The sequence below is a fragment of the Lissotriton vulgaris genome, chromosome 10 (genome assembly GCF_964263255.1).
Source record: "Lissotriton vulgaris chromosome 10, aLisVul1.2, whole genome shotgun sequence".
In the NCBI taxonomy this organism is placed as follows: domain Eukaryota; kingdom Metazoa; phylum Chordata; class Amphibia; order Caudata; family Salamandridae; genus Lissotriton; species Lissotriton vulgaris.
Genome location: NC_141698.1, coordinates 998,845,633 through 998,862,757, shown reverse-complemented (window position 1 = coordinate 998,862,757; position 17,125 = coordinate 998,845,633). Strand labels below are relative to the sequence as shown.

The window sequence follows — 17,125 nt, the reverse complement described above, 5'->3', positions numbered from 1 at the left end:
CCACCTCATCTGAAGCCTCTAAACATGTCTCATCCCCCTTGATGCCCCACCAGGACCACCTCTCATCCCCATCCTTGGTGGGGACTCCTCAGATTGTTGATGAGCTCTTATAATGGGGGTGCTAATGGCTTCAGCCTTTCCTTTAGTTCCTGACTCTTTCTACTGAGTGATCCAGAAACTATTCTTATATTAGGCCCGCCTATAGATAATTTCCTTGTTTTTTATTGTAGGTCCATACACCCTTCGCCTGTCCTTGGTGGGTGGTCTTATACCTTTATAGGTCAGCTGGGGTATGGTGGTCAATGTTGTAGCTGTTTGCTTGTGCCGCTCCTCCTCCTCCCCACCCCTCAGCCCCCTCCGTCAGGGGCTTCTAACCTCATTGGTTGTAACATACAAATGCGCTCAGGCGTGATCTCAAGCTAGTACAAGCCGCTCAACACACTCCACAGGATATTCACTAGTTGTTTTTATTCTGTGTGGTCATTTGCCATATGTAAGCTGTATTATTGTTACTGTGTGCTTTGTTTGGGTTTCTCTGGTCAGAAGCTGTGAGCTACATTTTCTTTTTAATGTTGTCATGTAAAGGGCATTGCAGTGCCTGTGTGGGTGGCAGAGATGGGGATGGGAGTCACCTTGCAGTACAGGCACACCTGCAACTCCCACTGACATGGCTTTTCTAGGGAGTTTCAATAAAAAAACAGAGGCGACCTCCTGCTATAAATAAAGTTTCCTAGGGCAGGGAAAATGTCTACATTGCAAAAGACTCCTCGACAACCTTACTCATTCATTTATAAATTCCTACGAAATGATATGGCTCAGAGAAAGTAGGTCTTCTTTGTATTCAGATCTTTCTTGACAATCAACAATAGAATATTTTAGAAAAGTGTTCTAATTTGTATATAGGAAAAAGTGCCTCCTAGATTAATTGTGCACATTATTATAGAGAATAAAATAGATACTAGACAAGCAGCATTCCTACCAGTTATACCATCTAGAATGCTGTTCTATTAAACAATACATCCTCATCCAAAATCATGCAACACCTAACAAGTTTTTTGGATACCAACAATGATTTTCCATGTTCAGTCGATTTTTAGTAACACAATTTATCTTTAATGTGTCTTAGGTATGCAATGTATTTATTTTCAAATATAGCTCTTGGATGTTCAATCCATATGGCTCATGTTCTTAATCTTTTATCTCTGTCTATGTGCGTTTCGGCAACACAGCGCCTTCTTCAGGAAAGTCACATCCAAACCTTTTTAATGTAGATATCCAATCCCATTATTAAGGATCCTCAAAACCAATGGGTTAATATATATTGACAAAAGTATGCCTCCAAATTGGAAATCGTTTTGAGAGCACTAAGGCACAATAAGATGTAATGTGTCTAGGTGTCTCTCCTTGATAACCTGGAACATCCGGGGGATGCGCATTGCAAACATGCTGTACAGAACTCACTCATTCTTAAACGCAGGAGGTTCCATATAGCTTTTCTCTATGAATCCCTTATAATGCTTGCCGAGGTAATAACGTTGTAGAAGTATTGGCGTGTTGCTACCAAACCTATCACTGGGTTAGTCACCTTAAATAATTGGGAGACCTTTCTATTCAAAAGACCTAAAAATAATGGTGTGGCGGCTTGCTTCTTAGAGACAAAATATCTATTACTATTAAATGAAAGTAATAGTTCCTCCCACTTACTGGGACTTTGCGCAAAGTCCCTATTAAATGGGCTGAGGTGGGAGCAAAACCTTGCCTAGGGAGGAGACCGGAGGCCTGTGGAAGAACCTGATTGGCAGTGATGACTGGGATGACATGTTAATGAATGTGAAGGAGCTACCCAAAGATGGCACTTTCGCTCTGTTGATACCTTGCGGTACTTTCCCTGAGACCCCTCAGTCCCCCTATCCTGGGCTCCAGTGGAGGCATTGTTCCTAGTTTGCCATTTGGATCTGAATGTTACGCAACACTTGGTTGTCTCCTTGACAACTCAAATCTAACCCAAATTACACTGCTATCCTTCCCCATCTGCTGCAAATTGCCCACAATTTATTTCAAAGATCACAGCCTCTCCTTTTTTAGAAAGTGATACCCCTGCAACCTAATTGTACCTAAAATCCTCCAGCACATCTGTTAGCACCACCAAATATCTGCAGCAACTCACATATCCCTTTATTTCCCACTAATGATCATATCTCACTCCTTTTACTTTAATCCACCACAAAGAACATGGTGTAAATACAAGGAACTGCATCCTATTCTCCCATTTGGCTTTAAATTTTTCCAATCACCCGTCAGACACAGGCAACTTCCACCACCTTGTGGATGTACTCACCTTACCATTGTCCCCATCTCTGCTCTCTTCCAGACCACTGTTCAGTTCATTGGTTCAGAGTTACTGTTCACACATAAAATATGCACACATTTAAATCTTTGTTTTTTAAAATGTGTTTAGCCAACAGTTATTTATGCATAATGATAGCTTTCCTCTTTTAAGCAGAAGTCCATGCTGCAGGCAATGTTCATGTAAGCTATCTGTGTAAGCCCTACATTGTAAATGCCGTGTCATTTCCACTTGCCATTGATATGTAAACTGTTTATACAGTTATCAAAAATGCCAATAAATATGGTTTGAAAAACAAAACAGTGAGTGAGCTTCACGCTGTAACATACAGGTAGATTCATCAAGCTAAATTGCGCTTGCAAAGGGCCAGATTCTCAGAATCTGGCCCTTTGCGAGTGCAATTTTTGCATTTGGGATTCATCATCCCAAATGCAAAAATCGCTATTTGCGAAATCGCATATTTGCGAGGAATTGGATTTAAGGAATCTCTATTAGAGATTCCTTAAATGCAATTCATTAACCAATTTGAAATTGCTAATTCGCAATATTTGGTCGCTATTTACCACGAAGTCTGACTTCGTGGTAAATAGCGAAAAAATAGAAAAAAACTCTTTATTGCATTTTTCTCTGTTGCATGTTACACACACACATGTCCTTTGGACATGTGTGTGTGCAACACCTGTGTACATTTGCATTTCAGGGGTGCTACAGGGTGTCCTTTGGACACCCCTGGCACCCTTGAAATCGCTATCTTATTTGCGATTAGCTAATTGCTAATCGCAAATAAGGAATACTCCCCATTCATTCCTATGGGCCTTTAGGCCCATAGGAATGAATGGGCAAATAAGGAATGTGTAGGACTCGCATTTTATTTTGCGATTCCTACATGAATCCCGTTTTGCGAGTCTGTAATAGCGATTCCTTATGAATCGCTATTGAAGGCTCGCAAAACGGGTCTTTGATGAATCTACCTGATAGTCTCCACATGGCTCCAGAAGCAATATGTAAGCTTAAGCAGGCAAAAAGAGGGCATATAAACTAATCACAGGACAAAGGTATCTGATATTGCATTTATAACCATGGAATGGCTGCTTATGGTGCAACAAAATGTTTCCAGACTACACTGCCAAGCTCATAAACATGTTGGACACCAGATCACAACTCCCTTTAGAAATTGACCCTGAGCTAAACCACAAATTTGAGATCCATATGTTGCTAGCCTGCAATAAAAGTCCACTGAGGGTGTAAAATATTCCTTCTATGCCAAGTCCTCTCTTCCTGAAATTCTAACGACCACCTTAAATTTGGGTATGATATTGAAGGCTCAGATCATCATCATCTGCAGTCCTGGGGCTGACCTGACAACATTATGTGTACACAACACCTGCTTCAAGTGTTCTGTCCATTGATAAGGCTCTACTCAGAATAAATTATTTCACAGATGTTTGTGTTGGCTCACCAATCAGCTATGTCAGCAAAGGTTTTTTGAGCTTTTCCCAATGGCTTTATTTGAGTTTAAACTGTTATTAATTTCTTTCGACTGGACTTGTGACCAGTGGTTTGGTGGACGCGAGGGATGGTGGGGGTCCCAAGGTAGTCCAAGGTTTCTGTACTACCATAAGTGTTAACAGTTGTATTTGCTCGACGGGTGCGTTGGTCTCCTTACTATTGGATCCAAACTGAATTCTATGTCAGGACCGGAGGCTTCAGATTATGCTATATCTTCCTTCGCTTTATTAACATAAAGACTCCACAGCAGCTTAGGAAAAGATATAATAAGAACAAAAAAATGCTTTAAACATGAAGCATTGACGTAATGTTCAACAAATCAACAACAACTCCCAAGAGTCTCTTTGCATAACCATAGTCCATAGTCCTTCTACTCTGTCCATCATCACTATATAACCGGACTTCTCATCATCTTCCTCCTCTTTCTTCGCTGCTCCCGCAGCCAGATAAGTGCTTTTCCTAATTTTCCCTTTTTTCAAAGTGATTGGTTGTATTGTGTACGATCGTTGGGGGACTCATTGCATGGTTTATTCCCTTACAGAGTCCCCGGTTGCGGGAACGTTCTATCGTTCCTACGCGACTTTATTTCCCACTTGTGTGCGGTGTGTACATAGACCGCCAGGGGGCGGCCTGTCGTCTCGCCGACCCCTCGGCGCGCCTCCGCAGTGCCAGGAGCCGTGCCGTGGAGTCTGCTTGCGCAGGAGCCAGCCCTCGCGTACCCCTCTGACACCTGGTGCCCCGGGTCTGTAATTTTCCTGCTCTTGACGCCCCGTTGGGGTCTGTATAGCGGCTCGGACCGCGTGAATCACCTTCGGGTGTCCTTTATGCACCTCTTTATCCGAAGTGTGGCCTAGAGCGCTTGAGGGGTGCGACGACCCGGTCCCGGCGAGGAGGGTCTGCGCGCTTGGGGGTTGGTGCAGCCCACCTGCCACGTCAGTTGGCCCAAAACGTGATCGCAGCCGCTTGGCCTGCCCACATTCGAGATCTTTCTCGGTTGCCGCCCTCTTGGGTGCCCCGCATTTGCCCTTGGTTCCGAGATGGAAGGGGAATACGAGGAGGAACTCTGCCCCTATCTGCAGGACGACGAGTTCTACCAGGCGGTGGACAATTCCATCTACCGCTGCGTGACGGAGGTGGTAGGCCCCATGGAAGACCGCCTTTCCGCCCGCATCGTGGAAGAGTGCGCGAAGCTGGCAGCGGCGCATGTGCCTCCGTCCCCCGAGCTCCCGGGGACGTCCGGCGGGTTGCCACCCGCCCCGAAGAGGCCTTGTAAGGAGGGGCCGTCATCGGAGGCCCAAGGTGTGGACAGGGGCGCTTTTGAGCGTCTTCGAGACGCCTTCCTGGCTAAGGCGACAGCGGTGCCCCCTGCGCCCTTGGTGGACCCTAGTGCTTCGGGGGACGTGTCTACGGCCCCCGCCTCCCCGATCTACGACTCTCCGGACTCGGATGACGACGGGGAGTCAACTCGATCTTGGCTTCCGGCGCCCTCTGCCAAGGAGATGCCCCGGGATGAGTCGGGCATGCTGGATCCGGACGAGATAGTCCACCCCCGCTCCGCGGCCTGGGCACCGGGGGAGACGGTGGCGAAATTTGTCGCGGGCAGACTGCGCAAGCCCCTGGAGAAGGAAGCGAGGGGTTGCCTGCGTGGGGAGTGTCCTCGGCCAACTTTGGAAGGGAAAGTGGCCATGACCCCGGAATTGGATCCCAAGATGGCCACCTTCTTGGCAAAGTTTATGAAGGACCCCAGGAAAGGGATTGACCGGTCCTGGCGGGCCTGCCAGGACAAGTTGCTAGATGCGGTCGGGCCCGCCACGAAGATCCTCGACATGGCGGAGGAGGCTAGAGCGAATGGCACCGCCATTTCACCGGAGGTGCTCTCGAATTGGGCCCAGAGGGTGATTGTGTTCTTGGGCAACGCCAACTGTGCCCTGTCCACTGAGAGGCGGCGTTCGCTCCTAATCAAGCTGGACCCAAAGTTGGGGGACCTGGCCTCGTCGGAGGCTGGTGCTGTGGCCCAGGGAGGCCTCTTCGGCGAGCCCTTCATCAGGGAGCTGGGCAAGTTTGTGAATACGTTCACGTCGCTGGATAAGGCCCAGTCTAGCATCAAGAGAGTGTTCCACCAGCGTTTCTCTGGAGGGGCCGGTCGCGGTAGGGGCCGCGCAATCGGGCAGTGGTCAGCAGACCAACAACAAAGGACAAGGCTCCGGAAGAGGTCAATACCAGACCTCTGCCAACTATAACAACTTCTACCCCACCAGGGTACAGCGCTTCGGTGGCAGAGGGTTCAAGAAGAACTCCGGACAAGGAAATGCCCCCGGTAAGTGTACTTTGTTTGGATCAAGTTCCAATTGGGGGGCGGCTGGCAAGCTTTTACGAGGAGTGGGAATTGCTCACTGCCGACGCTTGGGTTTTGCAGACTGTACGAGGTTTCCATATCGAGTTTTACGACCAGCCCACTCAGGCGAGGCCCCCGCGCCCGATGGTTTTTTCAGAGTCAGACGCGCGATTGATAGACGGGGAGATCTCGGACTTGCTGCGCAAGGGAGCCATCCGTCTATCAACGCGCCATCCGCATGGGTTCCTCAGCAACGTCTTTTTAGTGGACAAGACGGATGGGGGCAAGAGACCTGTGATCAATCTCAAAGAGTTCAATGGGTGGTTGGTCTACCGTCACTTCAAGATGGAGGGTATCCACCTCCTTCGAGACGTGCTCCTCCCTCGGGATTGGATGGTGAGACTAGATCTCAAGGACGCCTACTTGGTCGTTCCCATCCACCCCCCTCATCGTCGTTTCCTACAATTCCTGTGGGACGACAGGGTGTTCGAATTCACCGCTCTGCCGTTCGGCCTTTCTTCGGCCCCGTGGTGCTTCACGAAAGTCCTCCACCCGGTAGTGGAGTTTCTCAGAAGTCAAGGGGTCCGTATGCTAGTATACTTGGACGATATCCTCCTCATGGGGCAGTGCCCAGAGGTGCTGGCGGGCCAGCTGCGTCAAGCTGTCGGCCTGCTCCAGCGACTGGGGTTTGTGATCAACGGTTCCAAGTCGGTTTTGGTTCCCACTCAGCAGATCACCTTTTTAGGTTTCGTGGTGGACTTGGTACAGGCGGTCTTGAGCCTGCCGGGTCGGAAGGTCGCAAAGATACGACACCTGCTTCGACAGACGATCGTGAGAGATCGTACGTCCCTGCGTCATATCGCCAAGGTGGTGGGTCTTCTCTCGTCCTCCATCCAGGCGATTTTCCCAGGCCCGCTGCACTACAGGGCTCTCCAGCGCCTGAAGGCGCAACATCTGCGCCGTGGGATGAGTTACGACCAGTGGGTTCCCCTCACGGACGAAGTGAAGGAGGAAATGTCATGGTGGCTGTCTCACATGGAGGCATGGAATGGTCGGGCGATCTTCGGTTCGGCTCCGGACCTGATCATAGAGTCCGACGCCAGCAGGTCCGGCTGGGGCGCCCGGTGCGGGGATTTTTCCACCGGCGGCGCCTGGTCTTCAGAAGAACAACAATTGCATATCAATTGTTTGGAGCTCCTTGCGGGCTCCTTCGCGGTTCGTTGTTGGACCAAGGATTCGGTCAAAGCCTGTGTCCTGTTACGGATGGACAATATTTCGGCGGTCCGTTATGTGAACCATCTAGGAGGTCCTCGGTCCCGCGCCTTGGCGGACTTGGCGAAGGACTTCTGGGATTATGGCCTGTCCCGTCACATTGCGGTGACGGCGGAGTATCTGCCGGGTCAGTGCAATCAAGTGGCGGATTGGCACTCCAGACATCTCAGGGACGCCAGCCAGTGGAAACTGGATCCGGAGGTTTTCCGGTGGCTGCACACCCTCTGGGGTCCCTTCTCGGTGGACCTCTTTGCGTCCCGTCTCGACCACCAGCTGCCGCGTTTCTTCAGCTGGAGGCCGGACCCTCTAGCGGAGGCCACGGACGCGTTCTTGCAGGATTGGAGTCGGGAACAACCGTTTGCGTTTCCCCCGTTCTCCATGATAATGCGAGCTGCGGCCCAAATACGCCGCCAGGGAGCGGAACTGGTGTTGGTTACACCACTCTGGAGGTCTCAAGTGTGGTTTCCGGTTCTTCTGGAACTTTCTTGGGATTTTCCAATCCTACTCCCCCTGTTTCCTCTGCTCCTGACAGATCCGGATCAGGAACCGCATTCCCTCGTCATGCAGAACTCTCTCCGCCTCGTGGCGTGGAGGCTCTCAGGAGACGCTGGTCGCTCCCGGGCCTTTCGGGGTCGGCTGAGCACTTGCTCTCCAAAGCGTGGGCCGATAGTACGACGAAGCGGTACAGATCCGCTTGGCTTAAGTGGATGCTTTGGTGTTTACGAAGGGATCTGGATCCCTTGGTCGCAGGCCTCGTTCCCGTGCTGAATTTCCTGGCACATTTGGCCGACAAGGGCCTAGCGTATAGGACGATCAATGCTATTCGATCGGCGATTTCGGCTGGCCATGACAACATCGATGGCCGTCCAGTAGGGGAACATCCTTTTGTGTGCCGGCTTCTGCGAGCTATCCGCCTCGCGCTGCCTCCGGAACCCAGTTACTCCGTCCTTTGGGACGTCAATTTGGTTCTGAATTTGTTCCTGTCGTGGCCGGCCAATTCCTATCTGTCTCTTAAAGAGCTGTTGGCGAAGTTAGCCATGTTGTTATGTCTGGTTTCTTGTAGGCGCGTCTCTGACGTGCGCGCGCTGGATGTCTCTGCACGCATCTTTTCCCCGGATGGGGTTACTTTTACGGTAGGCCGACGCACAAAAACGTCGTCGCGTTCTATTTCATATCCAGCTTTTCTTGACACTCCTAAGTTGTGTGTCGTGCAATGCCTCAAAGCATATGAGGACCTGACCTTGGATCTGCGCCCTCCGGGCGAGCGTCAGTTGTTGATTGCCCTGCGGAAGCCACACAAAGCTGTCTCCTCCCCCACTATTGCTCGGTGGGTGCGGTGGGTCATGCACGAAGCGGGCATCAATACTTCTCTCTTTGGAGCACACTCCGCCAGGGGGGCCATGGCCTCTAAGGCATTCTCGGTGGGTGCTCGTCTGGAGGACCTAATGCGAGCGGCGGATTGGTCCTCGGATTCCACCTTCAAGAGGTTTTATTTTAAGCCGGTGGTGGATTTGGCCCAGTTGGTGGTAAGTAAGCTTTAAACTAGCATAATCTGAAGCCTCCGGTCCTGACATAGAATCGAAATTTGCTTAGCTTACGTAACGGTAAGTTTCAATTCTATTAAGGACACGGAGGCGAGGATTATCCCACCCAGGCTACAGTGGTGTCTCTACCCACCCGTATGGCAGTAAGTAAAGCGTTTTCCTTTACATTGTCTGTACTGTATTAATCACTGAATGCTCCTCGCCTTGTTGTCGCATTCCTGGACCACCTCGCTGATGCTGTTCCTTTTTCGACAGGCAACGACGGTGCTAAACAGGACCAATGAGACTCAAGCGTGATCTGCGCGAAGAAAGAGGAGGAAGATGATGAGAAGTCCGGTTATATAGTGATGATGGACAGAGTAGAAGGACTATGGACTATGGTTATGCAAAGAGACTCTTGGGAGTTGTTGTTGATTTGTTGAACATTACGTCAATGCTTTATGTTTAAAGCATTTTTTTGTTCTTATTATATCTTTTCCTGAGCTGCTGTGGAGTCTTTATGTTAATAAAGCGAAGGAAGATATAGCATAATCCTCGCCTCCGTGTCCTTAATAGAATTGAAACTTACCGTTACGTAAGCTAGGCAAATTTCGATTCTAAGATCTTATGTATAGCACTAGACTGTCAGGTTAGCAAGACAGAGCACTCTGAAACTTAACTCAGGGAGATGATGAAGTTTAGACTTGCAGAACTTAGTACATCATCCCAGTACATCTTAATATATCGGTCCAGTCAGTGTTTTACTTATTTTCTTTTAGAAAAAATACTTTAACAAACTCAAGCGTATACACTAAACATGAAAGACGAGTAATGAGCAACAGCACTCGACAGCCCCTTCCTAGCTGGAGGGCTGAGTCCAGATGTCTCCATGGGACTTTGTCGCTAAACGCTATATCTTCTTGTTAATGTATTTAGCAATAATTCTGCAAACACGAATATAGATCCACAAATACACAAACTCCAACCGTCAAATGTGCTTGATCAAATGCAGTTCTTCTCAAAACCGACTAGAAGGTCGCACAATACATTTGTGATTACTTCAAAGCAATAGCTTTCTTGAACTACCATCTCGCACCACGTTGCATAGCAGCACTACGCACTATTGAAACCTGATATTAATGTTTATTATGTGAAAATTCATTTTTTACTCAAATATTGTATTCAATAGTTATTTATATCAATTTAATCGCACTCTTAACTATTTATTTAACACAATTAATTGTGGATGTTTTTAACATTGAGATGTATATTGTTATTGGTATATATTGTTTTACCATGTATGTACTTTTATGACTGAACTGTCGAATAAAGTTATATGATGATGATTACTTCAAAGGCAACTGAATCATTGTGTTTTGGCGCGTTATGTAGGAGCTTCATCTTTATGAGAAAACGAAGAGAACTGTTAGTCTCTGTGTTCTACTTGGTCTCATAGTTGCGGAAGATTAGGTGAGCAAATGTCCCCTAGTCCTATATATGTTCTTGCAATGATACTCAAGCCTGGAGTTCACTGAATTTATGGCTCATCCATATTGCATCTCTGAATTGCTGCTGAGAACATTTTCCACTGGGTGGCCGTTCGCTATTGTTTCAGAAGTCTGGTTTACTTTGAAGCTGGTACCATTTTATGGCCAAGACTATTTCATAACTAAATCATATGTATGGCTTCCAGCTTTACTTCTGCTCTCTGGCTCATCTAAGGGAAAGGAGATCCTTCATAGTCCAGATCAATGATACCCAAAGTATGGCCCGAGGCCCTCTTGACCTTTATATGCAACCCCCCCGGTGAGCAGCAGCACATGCTGCTATTTAGTTTCTGAGCACTGATATTCAGAAAAAAAATGCTAAATTAACGAGCAAGCCTTTAATAACCTGCAAATAAATGCCTTCCCATTTGTTTAACATTTGTTTAGATCTCTTTACACATTCCTTGACCCACCCAGACCCCCTATCACCGCCTTGCTGGTATTAGTGTGGCCCTCGGTCTCATCACAGACCGTACTATGCAGCCCCTGGGCAAATGTTTGCCTGTACCCCTGGTCTAGATCTTAATTAATGCAGTGAGTTAGTCATCGCATCTTTAAGTCCGATGAGTACATCCTGGGATCTGATCGCACTCGTCAGCACAGCAAGAGGAGGGAATAACATTTCTGGGGGCGCAGCTTGGTAGCTTGCTATTATAGAGATAAAGAATTCGTAGAGCTAGCAAAATACTGATCAGAACTAGCATTATCTGAGAGTCAGAACCTTTTCCTCTGGAAATGAAGAGTAGTGTCTCATGGTCAGCCCCTCAACAGGTTCTATAAACCATAGTGTGCGAGTGCAGTCACGAGAGCAGTTGGTTGAAATTACCAGGCTGACTTTTCAGGTTTGTTACTCGGACAGTTGATCTAGCCCAAATGCTGTGAATTCTCCATTGGTCTTTCTTTGGCAGTCTGTGTCCAACAACTGGAAGAGCATGGACAGAAATGGTAGTAAGTTACCTATACTAGCGCTCATAGTCAAACCTCATTAAATGTATCTTCTTTTACCACTCTTTTTACTGCTCCGAGAGGTTCTATGAGGAGGGGACCTATGTTGACACACAGGACTAATGTGCTGTGTGTTCGCTTGTTTCTGGTTTCAAACTGCTAAACCACATCACTGGCCAATACGGACATTTCCCAGGTCTGGATAAAAGTTCTGTGGACAACTTCTCTCTGTTCAGTGACTCCAGAAAGTCATTACAATGTGGGTTGATATTCTGAGTACAAGAGGTGATTTGTATTTTAAAAATGTACGTGTCCACTACGGCAAGTAGTTTTCACGGAATTTATCAGGCTGTTAAGTTGGAGCCCTCCTATTTTACTGTGCTGATTTGTGACTCGAAAGACTAAAAACATTTTTTGTACTGCAAACTAAACAAATAAATATTGCTCTGATTAAAGATTAACATTCTCAAAATTCACAATGCAGATTTATCAAATGGTTGATAGATCAGTTTCAATTATGGTCTGAAATATTGAACTTTAATAGAGAGTTGAAATTTTACTCAAAGGCCAGCAGATACATTCTGCTGCACCTGCAGAGTTTTAGGTTTAGAGCAATTGAAACACATTTATTCTCAACACTCGAAGCACATGAACCTTTTTGGAAGACAAATGTATTAAGGAAATTGTACAGTTCGAATTATTACTGGCTGAAATTTGAATTTTTGCGCTTACTTGGGCTCAGTAGAACCCCACCATCCTTACTCAACAGTTAAATGTGGCGTATTTGTATAGCGCGAACAGTGACCCGGAGGCATCCCGGCGCTTGTACTCCTACCACAAGGGAACCCCTCCTGGCTTTTCCTTGTGGGGTGCCCACTCCTGGGCATCCCATGGTGAAACCAGGCATCCCTTGTGTACCAGGGGGCCTTTGTGGAGACTAAGCAAGCTATTGCCCAGAGTTGCAGCTTGGGACCCATGCTTAGAATCGGCACTGAGGCGAGAATATCCGGTCAGAGGAATTTAAGCCCGAAACCCTCCGAGGCGGGAATCGAACCCTGGTCCCTGGCCAGCGTTCTGCATCAAGGTCTGCCGCTCTAAGCATTGAGCCACACTTCTCCACAGTTAGAGTAGTACTCCTCTCTGGCTCATGTCCCTGTCTGGTCAGTAGAATAAAAACAGGCACAATGCTTTATTTCATTTATTTTTTGCATTTATAATTGGAGTTTGCTATGGTGATAACTTCTCAACGCCTTCCTAAACTTTTTTATGGTGCTGTGTACTACCCCATAAGCTAGACAATACCTTCTTATGATCAGCCGAATCCTGCAGAGAGATTGCAACATCAGTGAATCCATTATATGTTAAAAAGTGCAAATCAAATAAATCGTTTTCAAAAGATACTCATTCTGTGTAGTGTTATTTCTCATGTGCAGCCATTTTAATTTGGACATATTTTGGACTTCTTTGCGTCTACTTACTGTTTCCTCCAATGGTCTCCTTCGCAGGTACGGGAGATGTGTCGGATATCGGTCTTGGAAAAGGAAGATATTACACTGTTAATGTGCCACTCCAGGATGGCATTCAGGATGATAACTATTGCCGGATCTGCGAAGGGTAGGACCTTCAGCTTTTCCTTTCAGCTATTGGTTCGTGTTATTGGTATTCTTGGTACTCTGACTACAGTTGTATGAGGCTTGCTATGGTGGAGACTACCCTCATGTCTCCGCCTGGTGAGCCCGGTCTCCAGCTTTGACCTTACTCCTAAAGAGTAATTACTGCCATGTTTGCTTGGTGATTGTGCTCATACCCATCCTGCTGGAAGGTGGTGCAGTGGGAAAGGTGCAGCCTCTCCACCGCATGTATTATCACGGATGACATATCATCTACTGCAGTATCGTGCAACTAAACTACTTCATAAGGTTTTGTAAACACAAAGAAAAAAAGCTTTAGCAAAGTCAGTAGGCCTGGGTTTAATGTGCATGCAGCCTAAGGACATTAAAATCAGAGAACTAAATGGCGGACTGTATTAAAGGTTCCCTTGCCTTCGATAGGCCCTGTTTTTGCTTCTATTTAAAATGCATGTCGGATTGTAAGGGATCCGATCTTAAATTAAAAAAAAGACTAGATATTACACCACAAAGATACCACTAACGCACAGGTTGAACTAGGAGAGACTTTAAATCTGCTGATGTTAACCGTATCCAGGTCATCTGGGAATGTCCAGGTAAGTAATCTTAGTGGCAGTAGATAACTGCAGAATTTCATAAGGTCTCGACCATCAGTGTCTTAAGTGTTACAAACACCAGAAGGAGGAGGGGATGTATTCTTCTAAATTGCTGGCATAGGCACTCGTTCAAGCCCCGAAGTGCACTGTACTCACAGGAATGTAGAACACTGTTGGTGGGACATGGTAATCTAGGGAGAAGATAAGATGTAGGTCACTAAAAATGGTTACCAGTAGAATCGAGAAGGAAAATCCCTGATATTGTGGCTTTCTCTGGTGCAAGAGCTGGTCTAAACTGAAGGGAGGTAGGGAGAACATCAGATTGTGAAGCCATTAAAGACAGCATAGCTGTTTTGCTGGAATATTTTTATTGATTGTATGCCTTGATGCTTGTTTTGCAATATAAATATTCTGAGAGAAACTTCTAACTGCAGATTCCTCACCCTGTGAATTTCCCCAGGCCATATCTGGAAACTTTAAAGCATGTCCCTTGCGTGGCGTCTTGTGGCTCTGCATTGGGTCTGTCAGCTCAGCCGATGACATCAGGGCCACTATATATATATAAGCCACCTCTGCATGTTGATATCCGTTCCTTTCGGAGCCAACAGTGCTGTTCTTGACAGGACTTTCCCCCAGGAAAACTTTTTTTTCTCGAAACTCTTCACATTGTGCAGATTTATGCAACACAAAAAATGACAAGGTTTAAACTGTGTTGTGATTTTCAACAACAGATGACAATGACAGACACAAAACCGGTTGTAGTATTTTTTTCATAGACCACTATATCTATCCCCCAACTCTGTGAGGTCACAGTGTTACCTTAATTTGGTCCTCACCTACCTGATGTGTGCTCCCTTTAAACTCAGGCACAGTTGTCCTCTTCACCTTCTTGCCATCTTGGTAGCATTCCTCCTCACTATAACTTCGGTCAGGCGAGGGAGCAAACTACAGGCATTGTCTGTAGTACCTCATATACATAATTTTTCCCAGACACACACTGGTCCTCTGTACATAAGGGCATTTCTGCCCAAGGTAATTAAGCCATTCCACATAGGGCGATTCATCACTTTGTTATCCTTCTACGCACCTCCTCATCCCTCCAAGGAGAAATAACGGCTTTATTGTCTTGACACAAAAGGCCCCTCAGGTTCTGCATAGATCAGACCAGAAATTGCAGACAGGATGACAAACGTTGTGTTGGTTTCTCTGGAGCTAGGAATGGCAAAGTGATGCAAAAGAGAACCATCTCTAGATGGATTATGCATTAAGATCCACGGTGTGCTTGCTAAAAGGCCGCCCCCCGGAAGGCTTGAATGCTCAGCCCACCAGAGCAAAGGCTGCTTCAATTGAATTCACGTGCAGTAGGACAGTCATGGAAATTTGCTAGGCCTCTATGTTGCCGCCCTTCCATACGTTCACCAAGCATTACTGCCTCCATAGAAAGTTTCAGCGGGACAGGCATTTAGCAGGATTTTCTAGTCTAATTTTAGTGGCTTTGCGTATGACGCGCAGACGGAGATCAGAAAGAAACTGGCGTCCGCCCATGGAGATAGCCTATATATATATATATAGAGGCCCCAATGCCATATCCGGAGTGGACGACCCAAGGCAGGGCCGCAAGGCGCCACCTGTCATTGCACAAGGGAATTGCTTTCAAGTTTCTGAATCCAGTTGGGCACCTGGGGAAATTCTCATGGTTAGAATTCTGCAGTGAGTTATACTCTCTATCGTTAAAAAGCATTTCCGAAGGTACAGAACTTCTATTTGTTGTCCTTTAAACTGTAAACTTCTTTGTGGTGTCGTCTGCTTTGTATCTTAAAGGGTGATTTTCCGTATTTATGACATATGCATAAAAATGTACTTTAAAGAAACGTTTCTGGACAAATGTTTATCTGAATCCCATTTCTATAATGTTTTCAAAATGAATTTTATTCACATTTTCTAATCCATCTTGATTGAGTTCCTTTCATTGCGATAATTGTTAGCCCAAATTCTTTAATTTCATGTGGCTCACATTGATCTTTTTCATTTCTTTTACTTTATTTTCATGAGTTTATTTTTCTGCTTTTGCCATCCTTGCACACAAGCTTCATCTATTACCTTTTAGGTTGAGCCTGGGCAGTGCATGCGCTGTATTGGAGTATGTACTTGAAGCCCCGCCCACTCTCAGACCATATTTGCCATTGGCTTGTGTCATTGTCCGTAAATGCTGCCTTCTGATTTGTTATTAGGCTTGTTAGTCCCTCCTTAGTACCGCCTTGTCCTCATTTGTACCCTCCTATGAGGACTGGCCCTTTTACTTTGGTTGTTACACGGTAAGTCTTTAGTCTGTAAGCACTGTTTTCTTTAATAAGTTTCTCTTACTGCAGGAGGGCAGGATGGTCTTTCTTGCGCAGTTGCGACCACTGACCTGTTTATTTAACTCATAGCAAACGGGGAGCTCTTTCGGGTCCATGGGAGACAGAAGAGGGGAACTCAGCAATACCTTCAAGCATTTGGAATGCAATAGGTCTTGCATTTGCGAGAGTTTAAGCTATTGTCATTGTAAATGACAATACCTTTGATTTATGTTTTAAAAACCAAAACATAAATAAAGGGCTTTGTCATTTACAATGCCAATAGCTCAAACTTTCGCAAATACAAGACCTATTGCATTGCAGATTCTTGATTAGCATATTCCTTTTAGGGTGAGGACTTTCCCAGCCCCACAATTTTCACCATATTTTCCCCTGCTCCATACACTTCTCTTTCCTCTTTCCCATCTTTAATGTTTTTACCTATCCCTCCAGTGGGGCTGTGTTTTTTCTTCAGTTGGTTCATTAAGTCATTACTAATATTTCATTGCCTCTGTCCTTGATCCCCTATCGTCTCCACTTTATTTTGCCCTTCGTAGCCTTGTCACCTATTTACTGTTGGGGTCATTGGTAGAGATAAAAAACAGACCACTGCAACAGCATTTTTTAAAAATGTATCTTAGTCCTTTCCCTCCTTTTTCAATTAATCTTTGTAAAAATTTCTAATATTTTAGGAATTGTAAAATTCTGTGGAATGTTTACATTTTTATTCGCCAACCCTGCAGATTTTATGCTTTAATTCATAAATGCCCATGGCATTGACTATAAAAGGGCTGCAGCTTCGTGTTTTTGTTGAGACATCGAATGACGGATTGATAGTATGCTCTTGAAGGAGGACTTTTTGGCACTCATAGCATTTCAAAAAAAGAACTACGTCAATGTTTGTTTCATTTTGAGGTTTGAAACGCCTGCCTCCAAGAATACCGTCCCCTAAATGATATCCTTGGAATATTTTCTATCCACACCAAGCCAGATCATGTAGATGTTATACTTCTGTGTTCCTCAATTTATTTTGAACAATGATTAGCTTAGTTTCAAAGAGGAAAGGAGAGTAATTGATTATTAACGA

The 17,125-nt window shown here is 46.0% G+C and overlaps 1 protein-coding gene across 2 annotated transcripts in view; it reads left to right on the top strand.

Annotated features, from left to right (window-relative positions):
• HDAC8 (histone deacetylase 8) overlaps positions 1-17,125 on the top strand; it is a 673,568-nt gene that overhangs the window by 268,392 nt on the left and 388,051 nt on the right. For both annotated transcript variants that reach the window (XR_015300718.1, XM_086942007.1), the window contains exon 7: positions 12,984-13,092. Coding sequence is in view for 1 of the 2 variants with exons in the window: in XM_086942007.1 (XP_086798133.1) it covers positions 12,984-13,092 (109 nt within the window). In the remaining variant the exon portion in view is untranslated. The remainder of the gene's footprint in view (positions 1-12,983; positions 13,093-17,125) is intronic.